General features: G+C 38.5%; 1 protein-coding gene across 4 annotated transcripts in view; it reads right to left on the bottom strand.

The window, feature by feature from the left end:
- The window catches only part of vti1a (vesicle transport through interaction with t-SNAREs 1A), a 145,806-nt gene that overhangs the window by 108,717 nt on the left and 16,550 nt on the right, over positions 1-20,539 (bottom strand). For 2 of the 4 annotated variants that reach the window (XM_058062703.2, XM_058062700.2), the window contains exons 4-5: positions 12,861-12,938; positions 5,854-5,874 (exon numbers count right to left, since the gene is read on the bottom strand). In XM_058062703.2, coding sequence (XP_057918686.2) covers positions 5,854-5,874; positions 12,861-12,938 — 99 coding nt within the window. The remainder of the gene's footprint in view (positions 1-5,853; positions 5,875-12,860; positions 12,939-20,539) is intronic. The other 2 variants (XM_058062704.2, XM_058062702.2) reach the window with 1 other exon arrangement.

The raw sequence follows: 20,539 nt of genomic DNA, 5'->3' as shown, positions 1-20,539 counted from the left end.
TTTTCATTTCCCGGCAAATTTCTAGTCTTTTATGATATAATTAGCTCCGTTAGTACGATACACGGTTATTATGATAATCCGGTTACTAGGATGCCCTTTTCATCTCCCGCCAGCCAATTTGGTCTGCTTATATCGATACAAAAGCAGCTTAAATCAATCTTTGCTTAAGGATTTCAATACCAAAAAAGAACACGGCGAACGGCTGCTTCCAGTCAACTTTATTTTTCACACTTCCACCACCAGAGTGCAGCACACACAGCGGAAAACACCCGTCCCTCGCGCCTACCCCTCCGGGTGGCAACACCTTCCCTATCGGTAGTTCCGGGATGAATTATGTCCCGGTAACCGGTAATCACTACAGCGTAAGTTTATTTTTATTTACTGTAGTACAAAATTTATCGTAGTACAAAAGCATGCTAGATACGCAATCCATGAACTCAAGGAGAAAATTACATGCCATATCAAAGATCCGCCCACTTTTAATGCAGTTCGGCGCAGGATCGGATATATGGATAGTCCGGTTATATCGATATTTTTTCCGACTCCCAAGAATATCGATATAACAAGACTTTACTGTATATCCGAGTCCGATATATCCGAGGTTTACTGTATAACAACTGTGTGTAAGGGTAGTCTACAATGCCGGGACAGGAACACTCCCTTGGACACGATTGTCATTGTCCGATGAGTATTTTACGTGATTTGTTTGTTATTATGCATCAAATTATCAGATTGCGTCATGTGGCTTTGCTGTGTGAAAGCACGCACATTCGCTTGTTGTATTCGCTTCGCCGGGTTATGTATAAAAGGCAAGTGTCATATCAACTGTTACAGGTCAGATACACAGATTTTCAAGTGTAACAGAAGCTAGAAGGGAGGTGTTTTTGTTTAAAAAAAAAACATAGAAGTGGGAGGTAGTGGAGGAGTGCAGAAGTGGTAGCGGTACCAGCAAGGGTTTGGCGCCAGCCCTGACTTTGGGCTATAATGAGCCTCTACGGATGCGGCGAGGCGGAGAGGGAGGCATAGCGACGTGCGACGTTTAAGCCAACACACCTCGACCGTGGCTGCATTGCACGCAGGCGAGGCGGCAGCCTGGGATACTGACAGAGCAGCGTGCCCCCCCTCCCCTTCTTCTTCTTCTTCGGCTTCTTCAAAAGAGCCCAAGTGATTAGTATGTTATCATTACCATTCGAAACGTGATTTTTCTATTCCCTCTTGGCAAAGGTGACACGTCTCGGGGAGAGAGAGAGAGACGGCCGGCAGATCCGCTGCTATGGGAAGCCACTTCAAAGCTTTCCCTTCCAGAATCTCTCTCGCTTTCTCTCTTTCTCGCATGCTTCTTTCCTTCGTTCTGTCTTCTTTTTAGGGCCGGGGGGTGGGCGGGTATGTTGCAGAGGGGTGGGTACAGTCGTGGCAGTGTTCCGTGGGCGCCATCATTAGAATAATAGCGCCCCGAGTTAGATGGTGAAAGAACCCGAAGGGGAAGGGGTGAGAGTTCAGCGGGGAAGAATGCAATAATGACACGCTGTGATGGTCCTAATGACACACACTCCTGCCAGGAACACAGACGCGGGGATGGAGCCGTGGACGTCCATGAAAAGGAGCATGTGTAATCAGAAAACTATTACACTTAAAGCAAGGCATCGAAATACATCCCGCTAACAAAACCACTCCATATCAAATAACAAGTCAAATATTGTCAATTTTAAATTAAATTAAATTAAATTAAATTAAATTAAATTAAATTAAATTAAATTAAATTAAATTAAATTAAATTAAATTAAATTAAATTAAATTAAATTAAATTACAGGACAAAAGATTTTAAAATAAAAAAAAATTAAATTAAAAAAAAAACAACAAAAAAAAATTTAACTATATTAGGAAAGCAGGAAGTGAACAAATGTAACAGTTACTGATTGTAAAAGTCAATTTTAAATTAGCCGATTTGCTACACCGCGGTTTGAACCTCATTCCCTCGCTTTGTCGCTGTTTGTTTGTTTTTTTTTAATGTGTTTCAAAGTGTCTTCCACTTCCTGCTGCACTCCGAGGTCCCAATCTCCGAGCTGACCCCATGCGGTTGTGAAGCACACAGTGACATATTTAAATGTGACAAATATTAAATTAAATTAAATTAAATTAAATTAAATTAAATTAAATTAAATTAAATTAAATTAAATTAAATTAAATTAAATTAAATTAAATTAAATTAAATTAAATTAAATTAAATTAAATTAAATTATTATTTATTGTTATTGTTATTATTGCGGACATACCACTCCTGAGCCTACAGGACAAAAGATTTTAAAATAAAAAAAAAGTAAATAAAAAAAACAACAAACTATATTAGGAAAGCAGGAAGTGAACAAATGTAACAGTTACTGATTGTAAAAGTACCAGATGGAAGGGTCAATTTTAAATTAGCCGACCTTTGCTACATCGCGGTTTGAACCTCATTCCCTCGCTTTATCGCCATTTTTTTTTTTTATGTGTTTCAAAGTGTCTTATTATTATTTATTGTTATTATTATTATTATAAGGGCAGGACAAAAAAATTAACAATTAAAAAAAATGTAATTAAAAAAAACAAAAAAAAAAACTTAAACTATATTATGAAAGCAGGAAGTGAACAAATATAACAGTTACTGATTGTAAAAGTACCAAATGGAGGGGTAGGATTTAATAAGCTTTGCTTCTTCCTACTCCATTTGGACATGTGGAACTGGGAACTGATTATGGGATGTACTCAATTGTAATCTGATGCATGTTCAAATGAAATAAAACCATTACCATTTCAAGATTTGCGAGAATTGGTTTGCAAATTACCATCGGAATTACGCAGTCCGTGTTTTACCAACACTGACTGGATTTACTTGCCCGAATTTTGTTTTAAGTTGCCCCGGGCCATCGGTACATCGTTATTGTCAAGCCTTGCATTATAAGATAAATATTGCCTGACTGGGAGTGCGCCTCCTTCTGTCTTTCATGTGACACCTACATTTTTCAACAAAGATTCTTCTGAGGAGCAGCGGAAGCTGGTGTTTTTTTTTTTTTGTTTTTTTTTTGTGCTCTCTTTTTAGCATGAAGAAGCACTCCTCGGTTGTAATTTATTAACTGGGAGCCCCAGAACAATGCAGCCGGCGCTCAAAAGAGGAAAAATCTCTCCCTCTGCTTTTCTCCTGCCTTCTCTCGCCGATATCAAACATGGGCGCTTACGATCACCATTTTCAAAAGTTCAGATGATTTCCTTATTATTTCAATACAGGAGGAGTTGTGAGGGGGGAGGGGGGGGCAAGGTGAATAATGATGACAGCTGTGATTCAGACTGACTGTGTGATCTTCCGTGCCGTTTGTTTGGGACTTGTAAGACGAGGAATTACAAGTGTCAAACAGCTGTGAATATGGCTGCTAAATATTTAAACATGTTTTGCAGCTGAAGAGAAGGAAAAAAAAAAGTATAGTTTTTTTCTTCTTTTTTAAAAAGCAAAGGGCTTAAGTGTGTATAAGCTGTGCCAGCCTTTGATTCAAATCAAAAAAAAAAATGGAGGCTAGAAAACTGCTGCGGAAAAAAGGCAGAAAGGGGGCACTGAATCAAGCCCGATTATGTGAATGGAGCCATTCAAAAAGAGGAGTCGACAGGTGAGGTAACGCAAGATGTCTCCTGACCCCTAAGGCGAGAAGGAAATGAACAAAAAGTGTGGGAGGAAGACAGGGAAAAGTAAAGTACAACTAAATAAAAAGGCAGAAAAAACATGATAACATGGCATCTGGGCCTGTTGGGTTGGCTGCTTTAAATTATGGATGGCTTTGAAACGGAGCGCAACTCAAGAGAGGCAGCAGGAAGGCGGCTCATCGCACTTGGTGGAACATTTAACTGTTTAACTAGGGATGTCGGCCGAAATATATGAGGCGGGGCAGAGTCGGCTGTCCAAACGATCTAGCTCAGGGGTCTCAAACACGCGGCCCGCGGGCCAAATGTGGCGCGCAGGACACTAGTTTGAGGCCCCCGCCTTGATATGAAAGTTTAATGTTAGTGCGGCCCGCGCAAGTTTGATATGGATGCTGTATGGTATCATGTACCCAGAAAAAATTATTACGTTTGATTCATGTTCATGTTAAAGGTTAAATAACTGTTAATAGTTATCCTCCCTATCCGTGTGGAAGTGGTAAGTTTTTGGCTATTTTGGATGCTGTATGGTATCATGTACCCAGAAAAAATTATTACGTTTGATTCATGTTCATGTTAAAAGGTTAAATAACTGTTAATAGTTATCCTCCCTATCCGTGTGGAAGTGGTAAGTTTTTGGCTATTTAAGTTGAAAGGAAATAACTTGAAGGCTACCGTTTAGGTCGCTAGCTCTCTAGTTTGCGAGTTAGCATGTGTCTCAAGACCCTGCAGTTGCGCAATATGTTGTAAATAAAAAGAGTATAAATGTGACTATAGTCGTGTTTTGTCATGTCTACAGGGCTCTAATAATGCCCACCAATTATATGTGGTTTCTTAAGTTTTTATTATTTGCCGTTTTATTATTATTATTATTATATTTATTTATTACTGATTGATTTTTTTTATTCTTGATTTGTTTATTCATTTTTCATCTTATTTTGTGCAGAAAAATAAAAATTAATATATATTAATAAAAATTAAGATATTTTAAGATAGTTTGTATATTTTTCTGTTTTTAATAATTGCGTTTTTTTTAACCTGATGCGGCCCAGACCCTAGCTCCAGTGGCCCCCAGGTAAATTGAGTTTGAGACCCCCTGATCTAGCTAAAATTTTCGAAGGTCCACTTCAAAAAGATGCTGACTCGACTACCTGCAACAGGTACAAACCCCACCTCACTCGCAGTTTTTAAAAAAATTAATAAATGATTGCAGTTTTGTGGTTGACTAGGGTCAATTATTTGTAAAGAAAATCCATACTTACGCAAATGTTATGTGTTTGTGTTCTAAATTAAGAATTCCCAAGTATAAAACTATTTTAAATGAACTATAAATACAGTTTAAATAATTTTTGCCTATCATCCACAATCCTTTTCTGTGCGTTCTAAAGAGAAAATAACAGTTAGCATGACGGCGCATGTAATGGGGCAAACTTATTTTGACTATAAAGCCTCCAACAACATTGTATAGTTTTATGTACAGTATATATATGATGTCAGGCGGCACGGCGGTCGAGTGGTTAGCGCGCACACCTGAATGGGCCATATTCTGTGCCTGCATTGCTGAGGCAGCAAGGTGGTCGATGCCAGTCAGTCCCCGAACACAATGGTGGACACCATAGTTCGGGGCTGCAGAGGGAGTCCCATTGAGCACGGGTGGCTTATGGGACTCCTGATATAGCGGTATTGGGCTTTGGCGGTGATTGAGGCAAAAAAAAAAAAATCGGTGAGGCCATGTAGAACGACTTTCGGTAGGCCTCAAAGAGGTTCTGACAAACCATTTGACACCCAAGATAAGGGAAGTAGTACCCAGTCCAGACTTTACAGTGGTAAGGGTGCCTGCTGTCCTCGACTGAGGATGGAAGGAATACTTGACACCCTTTTCGATCCCACTGAAAACCTGAAAAGGTTCTGGACTATGTTGGATCCAATCACTCCCAAACAAACTTACTTTCCCTATTTAAACAAATGGGCTGCCTTATATTCAAGAGAAGGATGGAAACTAGAGACTAGTGGCCTTTAGTGGATTCATTATCTTTGACTTGGCCTTTAAGCACTTCAATCGGGCAAAAAAAAAAAAAAGTCTCTAAATGAGCTGATGTTAATTTTCTGCAGAAGAGGCGAGGAGGGCAAATGGGAATTTCAGCGAGGGGAAAAGCAATTTCAAATAGTTAAAGCAGAGAAGCACTTACCTCTTCGCGTAACTTTATCAACTGCATCACGAGAGCAAAAAGAGAAGAGAAAAAAAGAGTGGAGAGAGCAGAGAAGAGACAGTGAAAAAAAAAAGCAATAGAGAAGATTACCAGGGAGAAGATACGGGATTAACCTTGACGATTTTTCTGTTTGCACGTGGAACATTTGGAAACGACACGGTAAACTCCAGCTGACTGTTTTTTGTTGTTTATGTTTGGGTTTTTTTAAACAAAGATCAAATCGTGGCACTGTCACATTAAACAAAGGCGAGGAAGTGGATAGCTCCGCTAGCATTACGAAGCATGTCAGAGAAATTGATACAGCGAGGGAACAGGGGATGATACAGATTGTTATTGTTATGTTATGTCGAAATACGGATATGGCAAATATAGGGTAATGGTTATGGTAATGGTTTTATTTCATTTGAACATGCATCAGATTCCAATTGAGTGCATCCCATAATCAGTTCCCAGTTCCACATGTCCAAAAGGAGTAGGAAGAAGCAAAGCTTATTAAATCCTACCCCTCCATCTGGTACTTTTACAATCAGTAACTGTTATATTTGTTCACTTCCTGCTTTCCTAATATAGTTTAAGTTTTTATTTCGTTTTTTTTATTTACATTTTTTGACCTATAGGCTCAGGAGTGGTATGTCCACAACGCATACTTTTTTACATTGGGTTGATAGTAATTTAATTTAATTTAATTTAATTTAATTTAATTTAATTTAATTTAATTTAATTTAATTTAATTTAATTTAATTTAATTTAATTTAATTTAATTTAATTTAATTTAATTTAATCATTCATTCATTCATTCATTTTCTACCGCTTTTTCCTCACAAAAGGTCGCAGGGGGTTTAAGGTTTTGTTTTTTTTTTTTTTTTTTTTTAATAATGCACCTCGCATTATTATAGTAAGTACAAGGTGATATTTACATTTACATTTTTTTTATTTTTTGTCCTATAAGCTCAAGAGTGGTATGTCCACAACGCATACTTTTTTATATTGGGTCGATAGTAGATAGTAGATAGTAGATAGTAGATAGTAAATTTAATTTAATTTAATTTAATTTAATTTAATTTAATTTAATTTAATTTAATTTAATTTAATTTAATTTAATTTAATTTAATTTAATTTAATTTAATTTAATTTAATTTAATTTAATTTAATTTAATTTAATTTAAGTCACGTACCGAAGTACAAGGTGATATGACATGTCAATATAGTGATATATATAGCACATCATGACTGGTTCAAGACTCTTCATCCTTGTATTTAGCAAACATCAACTGCTTGTATTGTTTCTTGAATTGGCTCATCGTTGTGCATTGTTTGAGGGTCTTACTCAATCCATTCCATAGTTTGAATGAAACTGTGAATTTTGTGCATTTTTACAGAATTCAATTCGATACACTTGTGTATTAAAAACTAGATGTATATTTGGCCAGTTACGCAACATTAACCTGTGATTCTCCTGTCCAAGCTCGGACTTCTCAACAAAAAGAGCTGAAGACCTCAATGAGCCATGATGTAGAACACCTTGAAGAAGAACTGTTGTCACAAGAAGTCACAAACTGTCTAAAAAAAGGCCAAAGCTACATTTGTTGTACTGACAGGAGAGCACTGGACATCAGTAAGCAACCACAACCACCTCCAGGTAACAGCACTTCTGATCGATGATAGTTGGCGGCTGCACACATTTGCGGCAGGTGTAGTGAAATCAGAGGAAAGATATTTCCCCGAAGCATGTGTTGTCGGTTTCTTGAAGTTGCTAAGGTGTGGGGGGGTATAGACAAGGTTACCACTATGGGGACAGATAGTGCTCCAAATATGATGGCAGCAGACCAGGAGTCTACCATACGAGCGCTTGCTGTGTGTCGAACACATGCGTTGCCCTGACGTAAAACCAACATTGTATTGACTTTATGTGTATTAATGGTTATGTGTATTAACCATTAATGGTTTTCATATATTAATTTGTTAATATTTCTTTATTCAAACAGCAACTTTTACCTCAAAACAAAATTCAAGCTAATTGTACTACTTCGATAGATGAAGTCTACTTCATTAAGCCCAAAGTCAATGTGTGATTAATCATGATTAATCACAAAATAAACATGTGATTAACTTGATTACATTTCATTGGGTCACCAATTGTGTTAAAAGTTTACTATTATGTGACTATTAAGTGACTTTCTGATATTACAATAACATAAACCTATATCATGATTAATCACAAAGTAGATATGTGATTAATTTTATTAAATTCCATTGGGTCGCCAGTTGTGTCAAATGTTTCCTATTATGGAAGAGAGACTTTCTGATGATCGAATAGTAAAATATCCTTACAGTCTGTTCATGAGACCGAACCGTGAGGAAAAATCTATACCATGATTAATCACAAAGTAGACATGTGATTAACTTGAATATATTCCATTGGGTCGCCAATTGTGTTAAAGGTTTACTATTATGGAAAAGTGACTTTCGGATGTTCGAATAGTAAAATATCCTTACAGTCTGTTCATGAGAACCAACTGTGATGAAATATCTATGTCATGATTAATCATTAAGTAGATATGTGATTAATTTGATTACATTCCATTGTGTCAAAGGTTTTCTATTATGGAAGAGAGACTTACTGATGTTCGAATAGTAAAATATCCTTACAGTCTGTTCATGAGACCCAACGTGAGGAAAAATCTATTCCATGATTAATCACAAAGTAAACATGTGATTAACTCGATTACACTTAATTGGGTCGCCAATTATGTCAAAGATTTCCTATTATGGAAGAAAGACTTTCTGATGTTCGAATAGTAAAGTATCCTTAAAGTCTGTTCATGAGAAACAACCGCGAGGAAAAATCTATGTCATGATTAATCACAAAGTAGATATGTGATTAATTTGATTACATTCCATTGTGTCAAAGGTTTTCTATTATGGAAGAGATACTTTCGGATGTTTGAATAGTAAAATATATAGTCTGTTCATGACAACCAACTGTGAGGAAAAACCTATATCATGATTAATCACAAAATAAACACGTGATTAACTCGATTACACTTAATTGGGTCGCCAATTATGTCAAAGATTTCCTATTATGGAAGAGAGACTTTCTGATGTTCGAATAGTAAAATATCCTTACAGTCTGTTCATGAGAAACAACCTATCTCATGATTAATCACAAAGTAGATATGTGATTAATTTGATTACATTCCATTGTGTCAAAGGTTTTCTATTATGTAAGAGAGACTTTCTGATGTTCGAATAGTAAAGCATCCTCACAGTCTGTTCATGAGAACCAACCGTGAGGAAAAACCTACTTCACGATTAATCACAAAGTAGACATGTGATTAATTTGATTACATTCCTTTGGGTCACCAATTGTGTCAAAGGTTTCCTGGGAGAGTGTACTTTCGGATGTTCGAATAGTAAAATATCCATACAGTCTGTTCATGACAATCAACCGTGAGGAAATTTCTATACCATGATTAATCACAAAGTAGACATGTGATTAACTCGATTACACTTAATTGGGTCGCCAATTGTGTCAAAGGTTTCCTACTATGTAAGAGAGACTTTCGAATAGTAAAATATCCTTACAGTCTGTTCAATGTTACACAGTTACATTGACGTTGTAACATTACGTTGTAATGTTACACAGTTACAACACACAATGTTACACAATGTTACTCCTCAATGTTACACTGTATCTATTAAATTGGATTACATTATGTAAAAACTTAGCGTTTCTTGAAGAGACACAACATTCCGTTATTGTGTACTTCGATTTTGTGATATATTTTGGTAAGTTTGGGTCCCGGGGAGGGATTAAATTCCTAATTAGGGTGTGGAAAAGTTTGCTCGAGATTGTGTCGCAGGCTAATGAAGCGCATGTTGTTGATAGATTGTTTCTACCTGCACGAGAACACAAGCACAATGGCTCCCCGGTACGCCACAATGACAAAATATGGAGTGTATGTGTAATGTGAGAGGTAAACAAGTATAATTGCATGTTTTCCTAAAAGAGCTGTCGGGGAAAAGTGTTTGGGCGCTAACAAGACGCACTTAAAGGAGACTTTAAATCTGCAAAACTCCCCACTAAGATTGGGTGTATTTTAGAGGCCAAAGTTTAAAACGACACTCAGGGAGGTAGGTGGGGGGGGGGCAAACCCAGCAGATCCAATGAATGGTCAATGGCCACCAAACAAAAGTTATCCTAGCTTATTTGTTCTGCCTGACCGATTGCAAATCCACAAAAAAAGCCCGGTTGAGATGTATTGAGGTTGGGTTTGGAGTCTTTAAGCACGGCCAACACCGAAGCCGGTATTGTGGAATCGTAATTATTCCTACAGGTTTTTGTTTTGCTTTTTTTTTTTTTTTTTTCTTGTGTTTTTGTGATGCCAGCCAACATTCGAAATTGCACTGCTGCAATTTTTCTGTTATGATAATCAGCATTTTTTTTTTTTTTTTTTTTGCTCCAAACAAAAGATTTTTTTTTCCCTCCTACCCCAATACGGAATTCGATACAAGTGGTAATGTGCTTCCTTTGTAGCCTGGAAAATCTGGTCCATGCCGGCTCAAACCAGCGCAATCTCTTGTGGCCAACCTTCTGCTGGTGCTGCTGCTGTGGCTGCCACTGAAATCGAAACTATTCCGTTCATATGTGTGTGTATGTGAGAGTGTGTGTGTGTGTGTACCAGAATTTGCGTGCATTTAAAAAAAAAAAAAAAAACCTGCAACGGCAGCCTCGCACATTATTTAGAAGAAAAAAAAAAAAAAACAGCGATAGTGCCAATTCAGTCTCTGCCCGCATAGAGATAACGAATAAATGGCGAACTCCATTAAATCGTCCTTTAGCCATTATCGCGGGCACCATTTTCAGAACTTAAGATGGCCGGCCTATTTACTCGGCTATAAATCCTCGCCGTGTAACCCAACAGATTTGTGACTGGTAATGATCTGCTCGGCGAGGCCTATATGAGATGATCCTGACCTCTGACAGATCGTCAGGAATTCAATTGACCGACTTGGCCTCTAGGCACCCCCCCGACACCCCCCCCCCAAGCACCGTTTCCTTAGAAGAAAAAAAGAACGAAAGAAAATGCTGAAGTACTCAACCCACAAGTCAAGATTTTAAATACAAAAACGGCTCAATAAATTTAAATAAATAAGTTTTTGCGTCCATCATGAACATTTTAAAAAGTTATTGTTATATTTATTTTTATCTATAGAAACAAAATTCTGTAAATATTTACCTTCAATACAACACAGGATCATTATTAGTGACATTTTAATTATTATTATTATGTTAATGTCTTGTTTAAGCTATAAAAACTATTTTAAAAATTAGCATGTATTTTTTACATTTTACAAATATTGCTGACAAATTATTATTATTCATTAAAATATATGTTTCTCTTATTGAACCTCAAATTTTATTATGTTTTTTCCCTTAATTTCCTATTAAATAAATTATCATTCTTCAACAAATTTATTATTTTTGTATTAAATTATGAGTATTCTTTTTGTGTCCAATTTATTTCATATTTATACGTATAAATATACACATTTTGGCCCTGTGATTAAAGCAGTAAAAATGTAACCATTTTAAATAACATTAATTTAAAATATATTAATAGTGACAATCGTGAGGGGATTTAATTCAATGTATTATTTATATTTATGAAATTATAAAAAGATGTAGGAAGATGAGTAGAATTTACAGTGTGATATGATGTGATGATTTTTTTTTTCTCTCCGGGCTTTTTCCTCGACGCGTTTTTTTGAGGGGCGGCATCAGGCCTCTCCAATGTGACATTTTGTGACAGCTAACCAAAAAAACAACGAGTGTCAGTTTTGTGTCTGGCGCATATGCCGGGAAAATATGCATATGAATTATGCCATATCCTGGCTCCATAATATGTATGTTTTAAGACGCGGCGTTCGTGGGTCATCATTGAAATGCTAATAAGGGAAAATTCATAAACACATACATTTGACTTCAATAACATTGTCGTAAATGCGAATATTCATGTGTATTTTTGTTTGGGGTTTTTTTGTTTATTTGAAATTAATTTTTCATGTGTTGGTACACACAATAAAGCAACATTTTGGCTACAGTCATAATAATAATTAGTGAAAAGACACATGGTGGAAATTGCGCAATGTAACCTGTAAAAGAAAAGGAAGTGAGACTATTTATATAAAATACATTTTATGATAATAAAAGAAAACATATTTTTTTCCACAAATTAAAACAATATAAAAAAAATTAATACATATTACCAAACGCTTTGTACAAAAATATATATTAGAATAAATATACTTATACTTATGATTTAGAAGCTAGATGAGGGCATTTATTTTGTAAACTGTAGAAAGTACCAGGCACCTACTAACATGCTTATTCTACAAAATATTTTTTTTCCCTACAAATAAACATAGATATATAATAACACATTTAAAAAAATATATATTTTGATAAATATTAATACCTAATACATTAGCTATTTAAATAACATTTTCTATATTAAGCCATACTATATAATAAATACTTTCTAATAGTAAATAAATAGGGCTTATTATGATTATATTTTTTTTTTTTCAATTTTAGCAATATTTTTAAACTATATTTTGAAGAGATTGTTTAAACCTTGCGTGCCCCGGAGGGCCTATTATGGGGGCTAAGTCCGCACCCAGGTGGCGAACAGCTGTAGGGAGTTTTGGTATTGAAATTGGGGATGTATGGCGTGCATGTGTACGTGCATGTGGGCGTGCGTGTGTGTGTGTGTGTGTGTACGGGCGCTTTGGCCAGACGCCCGGTCCCCTGCCCCAACCGGGGCCCGGCCGGCTTTGCATTAAACAGTGTTGCTTCTGCATGACTTGGTGACAATAACGGCGGTGCTCTCAGATCTCCACCATGGATGGGTGAGAGAGGCGGCGGGCGGGGGGGGCGGGGGGGGTTGGGGTTGGGTGACCGAGTGGGTTGATTAGCGCCTCACCTGGTTCTCCGAGGAGCTGACATCATCCCCCAGGAGCTCGTTGCGCACTTCGTCACTGTAGGCGATACGTGACCTTTTCTGCAAGGAAAAAAAAAAAAAAAGTGGTGAAAATCTGGTACAAATATTGCACAGAAAAAAAAAAAATTCTTAAGCACCAGAGCCCCCTAAAGGAACTTGGTGACAACAGAACAACATCTACAAGAACATCTGACAACAAGAACATCTGGGCAAGGTTCTCTATCCATGGTGACCACCATGACTTAAGTAGAAGACAGCATGAAGAGGCAGTGGGACGGTGGCGGAGTGGGGAGGGTGTCTTATAAGGAAGTAGCACTTGTCAGCACTAAATCTTTTCTTTTCTTGGGAAGTATGGGGGGGGGTGTCACTGCTGTCATCCCAGTGGCAGTGGCAGCCCCTGTGATAATGCTAGGACTCAGACAGGGAATAATTCATCACCCATTGGTGGCCCACACGCTCTCTCTCTCCTCCCTAGTCTCAACAATGCAAGGTTGTCCAAAAAAAAAAAAAAAAAAAGTAGAGTGGGGGTTGAAGAGCAACAAACAAACAAAAAAAAAAACGACACACACATGCGCGCGGCGGGAAAAAGAGTGGGTTGACAGTGTCGCGCTTGTTTACAGACAACCCCCAGGCCGCGTGGAAAAAGAACGGGCTCTCGGCGTGCCCTCCAAAGTGTTTACCGAGCCGTCGCGGTGCTCTCTCTGCACTGCCGAAAACACTGCTGTGTTTTTTTTTTTTTTTTCCAAAGGTCGCCCCCCCCAAATCAAAGAGAAACAGTAGCACGGCTATGAAGATACCGCTTCTTACTTTTGCACTCAAGCTTGTGTCGTTTTCTTAGCGGGCTCACTGTAAATAAACACATTAGGAAAGGGACGCCGATGACCTGCTGCATCGGAATATTTTATACCATTAATAAATAAATATTGCTCATTTAATTATATAAGGAATTTTATTTATAAGGCACATTTATTTTTTTCTGAACTGAAATAATACATTTTACCGTACGATATGTGGTATAGTAAATATCATATTCTGCAATATGTATAATTTATCATTAATAAGGACAATAAAATATGTATACTTTGGAAACTACAGAGACCACAGTTACATATATTTGTTTCAAATAATATAGATTTCAGATTTTGTTTGAGTTGGTTAGCGCGCGTTCGATTCCACCCTCGGCCGTCTCTGTGTGGAGTTTGCATGTTCTCCCCGTGCATGCGTGGGTTTTTTTCCCCGGGTACTCCGGTTTCCTCCCACATTCCAAAAAACATGCTAAGTTAATTAGAAACTCCAAATTGTCTATATAGGTATGAATGTGAGTGTGAATGGTTGTTTGTCTATATGTGCTCTGTGATTGGCTGGGCCACCAGTCCACGGTGTACCCTGCCTCTCGCCCCAAGACAGGCTCCAGCGACCCTCGTGAGGAAAAAGCAGTAGAAAATGAATTAATTGAATAGGCCCAAGTGGTTAGCGCACATGCCACACAGCTGGGAAACCCGAGTTCAATTCCACCCTCGGCCGTCTCTGTGTGGAGTTTGCATGTTCTCCCCGTGCATGCATCTCCGAGTACTCCGGTTTCCTCCCACATTCCAAAAAAGCCAAGATCTTTGGCTTCTTAAGTTCAGAACAGGGCCGCACGGTGGACGAGTGGTTAGCTTGCAGGCCTCACAGCTAAGCTAACCCTCCGCAATGCAACCCAGGCCTTGATTAACATCAGCAAGTTGGCAGAGCTTGGATACACTCGCCTACCTGGCAAAACACACATGGGTGTCTAAAGTGCGGCGCAGGGGCCATCAGTGGAATATGGCTCATTGCAGAAATCAAGAATTGAAGAATGTATGTAAATTGCATGTAAATATATATAATTTATTTTTTTATTTTATTTTTTGTTTTATTTTTAAATTATTTAGTTTTTTCAAATGATGGAAGGATTTTTAATTAATCATGATTAATTGTTAATAATTAATCTATTTATTTTTTAATCACATGACAGCCCAAACATATATATATATATGTCACTTTAACAGATAAGGCCGCACGGTGGTCGAGTGGTTAGCAAAGCTAGGAGATCCGGGTTCAATTCCACCGTCGGCCATCTCTGTGTGGAGTTTGCATGTTTTCTCCGGGTACTCCGGTTTCCTCCCACATTCCAAAAACATGCTAGGTTAATTAGCCACTCCAAATTGTCCATAGGTATGAATGTGAGTGTGAATGGTTGTTTGTTTGTCTATATGTGCCCTGTGATTGGCTGGCCACCAGTCAAGGGTGTACAAGACAGCTGGGATAGGTTCCAGCACCCCCCGCGACCCTTGTGAGGATAAGCGGTAGAAAATCACTCGCTCCCAAAGAAATACTGATAAATCTTTTATGGTTTTTGGGGTTTTTTTTGCGCTAGAGGCAAAAAAAGAGGTGATGATGCAACTCCACAATAAAACAGAGCATGTTCGGTGCAATTTTAAAAATGGGAAAACGGCCACAGGGTGGCAGAAGTGCCTTTTATAAGAATTCTGCCTGCAACAGCAAAATTAAAGCACAGAGAAATTTGAATTGGAACGTGCATCTTTTTGCAGCCTTCGCTCACTGCAGGCAAACCCTACAGCTTTACAGATACCATGTCAGATTTTCAAGTCAGTTCAAAGATTGTACGCCATCGTTTTATTATAAAATGTGCTTTTATACTCGGAAAATAGTCCATTCTAACATTAAAGCGAGGTTAACATCTTGGGAGCTGTGACTTTTTTTAATGTTTTACCACATAAAAAAGAGCCAGTGAGTGAAAAGTGATGACTGTTTATGAAGTTTGGATGTGGTTATTATTAGTGAAGGGCTGCAGTTCTCTGGAGTAATCACCCTGATCCACTTGGGATGAAGAGTACGGCCAAAGAATACTTGAACGCCCCCTGGAGGGAATAAAGAGAATGGCAGCTGAGTAAAACACTAAACCAGGCCCACGGTGTCTTATTGAAAACTTAAACAATACAAACTGTATAAAAAGTGATTTTGATAACAACACTTTATGTTTTTTGTGTTAATTAACTGGACACTGCGTCCAATTCCCCATCATCAAGACAATAAGCATCCAAATTTGACAACAACGTGAACTTGCGAGGCACAAATGCACAATTTTTTACAGGAAAAACAAAAAAAAAAACACCCACATATTCCATTTAAGTGGAAATTCATCGTAAATAGCTGCAGTGCAACTTAGGAGGGGGGGTGACGGGGACGACTTCAGCAGTAATTGAGACAAGAAAGCTCGCGAGAAGCATTGATTTGAACACCGGGGCTTAACGTCGCCTTCAAAACATACGTAGAGAAGTATTTCTTCTAAATAGCTGTTTGTTACAGATGAGCGGTGAGGAGCTTTCGCAATGCGTATATCACAAAAGAAAAATGTCACCGAAATGAAAGCGTTGCCACCGTTATCCCACCCCCCCCACCCTTCCGCACACACACATACATACATACATACATACATACAAGCATGCAATCACATTTTTTTGGATTTCCCCTCTGAAAAACAACACCTGCCCCCCTCCAAAATGATTACCACCTCCCCATTTGATGTGATCTGTGCAGTATTTACTGTTTAATACGCTGACAGATTTGATAATAAGGCAAAAACAGGTCAGAAAAAAGCAGATGCTAGGTGCAAAAATGATGAAATACAATAAGAGTTAGGATGCTGTGTGAAGATCTTTAAATAAACCTCATTAATCAAGCTATGTCATCTAAAAAAAAAAAATGGCTTTCTTATTGCTCCGATAAGGAAGGAGGAGGGAGAAGAAGCTTTTTTTTTTTTTTTTTTAGTCCTTTTGAAAGGTCTGTCTTTTGTCACTTTTTTAATCACGGGTGAGAATTTGCGTCTATTCCCAGAAGCGCACGGGAAAAAGTACAAAAGGTACATCTTAACTTTATGCAAAGTGGCCCGCCTTTTTAAAACCCCGTTCCGTCAAACGTCGTCACAGAAGGTGTTGGTGTCCTGTCAAAATGTAAAAAAAAAAAAAAATAAAAAAAAAGCGCCTTGCTGACATGGATAGCTCAAGAAAAAAAAACAACGCCCATCAAAATGTAATTACATATGCATGCATAACAATTCATATCAGATATGTTAATCGCTTTTGCATAATCTTCTTGAGTGGCAAATTATTTCATTATGGGTTTTGCATTGACAAAAAAAATGCATCAAATATACAAACATCTTTGGTGATTTTCCTAAATTTTTGCAAAAAAAATCAGAATCATTAAAAATCAAAAAAAGTGTAATTTTCTATACACATTTCACTGCCCTCCAACTGTTCTTTTTTTTTGTCCATAGCCACGAGTGACACAAGGACAATTGCAAATAATTGTGGCGCCCGGGAAAAGCTGGAAGGGTTAAAAAAAAAAAAAAAAAAAAAAAACATAAACAGTTCATTAGATGAAAAATAAAAGGCGTAAAAAAGAAAAAAATACCCAAGGGCAAAGTGTAATGAGGGGCCCTGAAGTTTCCTCTGCAGAGGTTTTCTCTTTTTTTCAACCCCTGCACACATGGCTGGTGGCATAGCATGAAGTGCAATTAAGTCCGTGTGCAAATGCGACGTGCCATCGCTAACCCAGGAGGAGAGCGGACGCGTGTTGGCAAAAAAAAAAAAATGAGGCCAAATAACTCTTAAAGTGCGGCTCTGTGTGCTTGACTTCATTCACACGTTCAACCTTTAGACGTGTTTCTCTACGCCTAATTGAAGTCAAAATGAACCCAAAGGCATCGAAATTTTTCTGGATAAATATTCCTGAAACGACGCTGTCGGAATATTGTCCTGGCTCAGCACAAAATAAAAATTATACAAAATTACAGTACATACAGTACACCGCAAAATCCTATATATTTAGTGTTAATGTGATATCCGCCTTGTATGACAGTTCAGGTGGTTCAAAAAAAAACTCCCAAAAAGTGATTTTTATTTAATTTTGTTTACTTTTGCACTCATAAAGAGGGTAAAAAAATCCCACTAACTTCCCTGTTTGCAACGCCGGAATGTCAGTTATCAAAGGTGAGCCATTTTCATTTATTTTGGTTTTATTTTGCCTTATTATTGAGTGTTTAACTTCCATTGTCGCTTGTCAAAAATCCTTGCTTTTTCCACTTTTCTGACCTATAAATGTCGTTTGAATGTTGTACTACGATGCTAAAGTTTCAGCTAATGAGGTTTGCGCAATTGGAAGTGTGCCCTTAAAGAAATTTCGGATGGCTCCAACACTCGGTTTCAGAGTTTTTTTCTAACTTCCTCATATGGGTGTGCCCGGGTACAAGCTGTACAAGCTGATTAAGCTGACCAATCACAGCAGAGTGGGCGTGCCCACAGACGGGCCCTGGAATATAATAAATTAAAACAGACCGTTTTAGAAATATAAGGAAATACAGCTGGATAGGTGCAGATTTTGGAAGATCTAAAAAGCTTTCTGTGCTGGTTATTGTGTGTAGCTGCTCTACAGGAGTCCCCAACTCAATAGAAAAGGGCCGAAAAACATCTATGTTTGCAAGGCCAATATATCAGTGGCTGAGTGATTTTCATTTATTCTGGTTTTAGTATGTATTTTATTAAGTGCTTAATAGTAAAAAAAATACTTCTATAACATCCATGTTTGCAAGGCCAATATGCCAGGTCAAGTAATTTTTATGTATTTTGCTTTACTTTGTGGCTAACTTCGTTTTACACTTGTATAACTCTGCTGGTTTTCGACATTAAAATTTTAACTTTCGAGAATTTCCATTTTATTTGGTTTTATTATGGAACGGTCAATTTCTTTTTACATTTGTATTCCAGTAAAAAAGCTCTCAGCATCATTACTTCTATGTTGACAAAACAATACCTTGCCGAGAGTGAGTTTTGGAATTAAATTTTATTTAACTTTAGTTTTATTGAGTCTTACCCTCGGGTAGTTATTTTTACATTTGCATGACAGTTATGATGGTAAAAATGTGTATAACCAATCCATAACCAATTAGTTGCATGTTCCGAGAAGGCCTATACATCAGGAATACATCAAAAGTTGAGTCATCTTTATGTATTTTAGTTTTATTTAGTCTGTTGAAATGCTATTTTAAAACGCCTATAGAGGTTATAAAGGTTTGCTGATGTAACAGATGATTCTTCAGGGACAATTGGAGATCTGGCAACGAAGTCAATACGGCGTGTTTAATTCATCGCTTCCTCCAGCCTCCACTGTGATTTTCTCCCATGTGATGTGAGGACCCCCATGCCAGCAGTTATCCCACCAAGGGGGCTGAGCCGCTGTTTTAGAAAAGGAAGCCGAGACCTTTAAGCCGGCACAAGTATCACAACACCATCTTCAATAATGCATCTCGGCTTGGTGGTGGTGGGGGGGGGGGCAATTTATCACATGGTGTCTTTTCTACGTTATAAGAAATTAGGACGTCAGACTTTTTTTAATGCATTATAAGAAATATTATCACATTATCGGTTGTTTGTTCTATTTTGGTCTTTGCCGCCATTCAATACAGCATGATGCTCGTACAAGGGGTGACTATACGGCGGCGAGGCATCTGCGAAGCAAGGTGGGGGGGGGGGTTCCTTCCTTTGGAGAACACGCAAGCCAAACCCACCAGCCGGCACCGTGTGTGTTCCCCTAATCGAAGTGAGAGCGGCAGCGGTAAAGAAAAGGAGCCAAGCGCCTCAGGTAACAGCATGGGGGCCCTCTCATTAGCTCATAGGTTGCCGCTTTTGGTGGCTTTCCACTCCATGCCACCGACACCTTATTGTCTTCTCTGCCATCTGAGAGGGGGGGGGGCGTTGGAATCTAACATAAATGATCCTATGACCTAATGAAAGAAATTCGGTTTCCTAACTACAGTTTTATTTAGACGCTCCTGAGATGTTTTTTTTTTGTCTCTCTGTGTGAGGGCACCCCCCCCTGCTACCACCACCCACAGTTGGGTAGCAGGGACAGCAGGGGGAAGACAGACAAGAGGAAGAAGGTGCTGCTGGTGCTAAACCGAGGCAGACAGCGTCGGATGGAGGTGTATAAAATCAATAAAGCAAAGTTGTCTGGGGAGGCAGGCGGCTAGGGCATGGGGGAGAAAGCTGGGGCTCGAGCCCCCCCCCCGATCACAACGCTGGCTGGCTTCTGGGGAAAACAGTAGGCCTCACAGGGTCAGCACCACAGAGAAAGGTGAGATTAGAGGAAAGTGGAGGAGGGATTTTCACAGGTGGGAGATGACGAGAGACACGAGAGTGCGGTGGGAGGGGGGTGGGGGGGGGTGGTACCTGACAAGGCGGGGACCAAGCGGCCCATTAGCCCGTGGCTACCTACATATGGTTCAGTGAACCCTCTCCGCTCAGCCTCGCCATCTTTTTTTTTTCCGAAGAAAGAAAACTTCACTTTTAACCCGCTCTTCTGCTTTGGAAGCAAGGCTCACTCCTGACCTCCATTTGTGATTCATTTTTGCTTTCATGTCTATTCTTGGGCTCTTATCTAAAATTGAAAACTGCAATAAAAAAAAAAAAAAAAAAAAAAAAAACCTAGACACAAAAGGCAGACGCTGCCGGAGCGTGCGCGCATCTGTCCGCCCCGTCAGTCAGTCAGCGGACGCACACTCCGCCAAACGACTATCGGTCTTTTTCTTGTAACGTGACCATTGTTGGTCACCAATGGGT

This window comes from Doryrhamphus excisus, unplaced genomic scaffold (assembly GCF_037039965.1).
Source record: "Doryrhamphus excisus strain RoL-2023G ecotype Guam unplaced genomic scaffold, RoL_Dexc_Guam_v1.1 HiC_scaffold_24, whole genome shotgun sequence".
In the NCBI taxonomy this organism is placed as follows: domain Eukaryota; kingdom Metazoa; phylum Chordata; class Actinopteri; order Syngnathiformes; family Syngnathidae; genus Doryrhamphus; species Doryrhamphus excisus.
The sequence above is the reverse complement of the archived record's forward strand: the minus strand, read 5'-3'. Positions and strand labels throughout refer to the sequence as shown.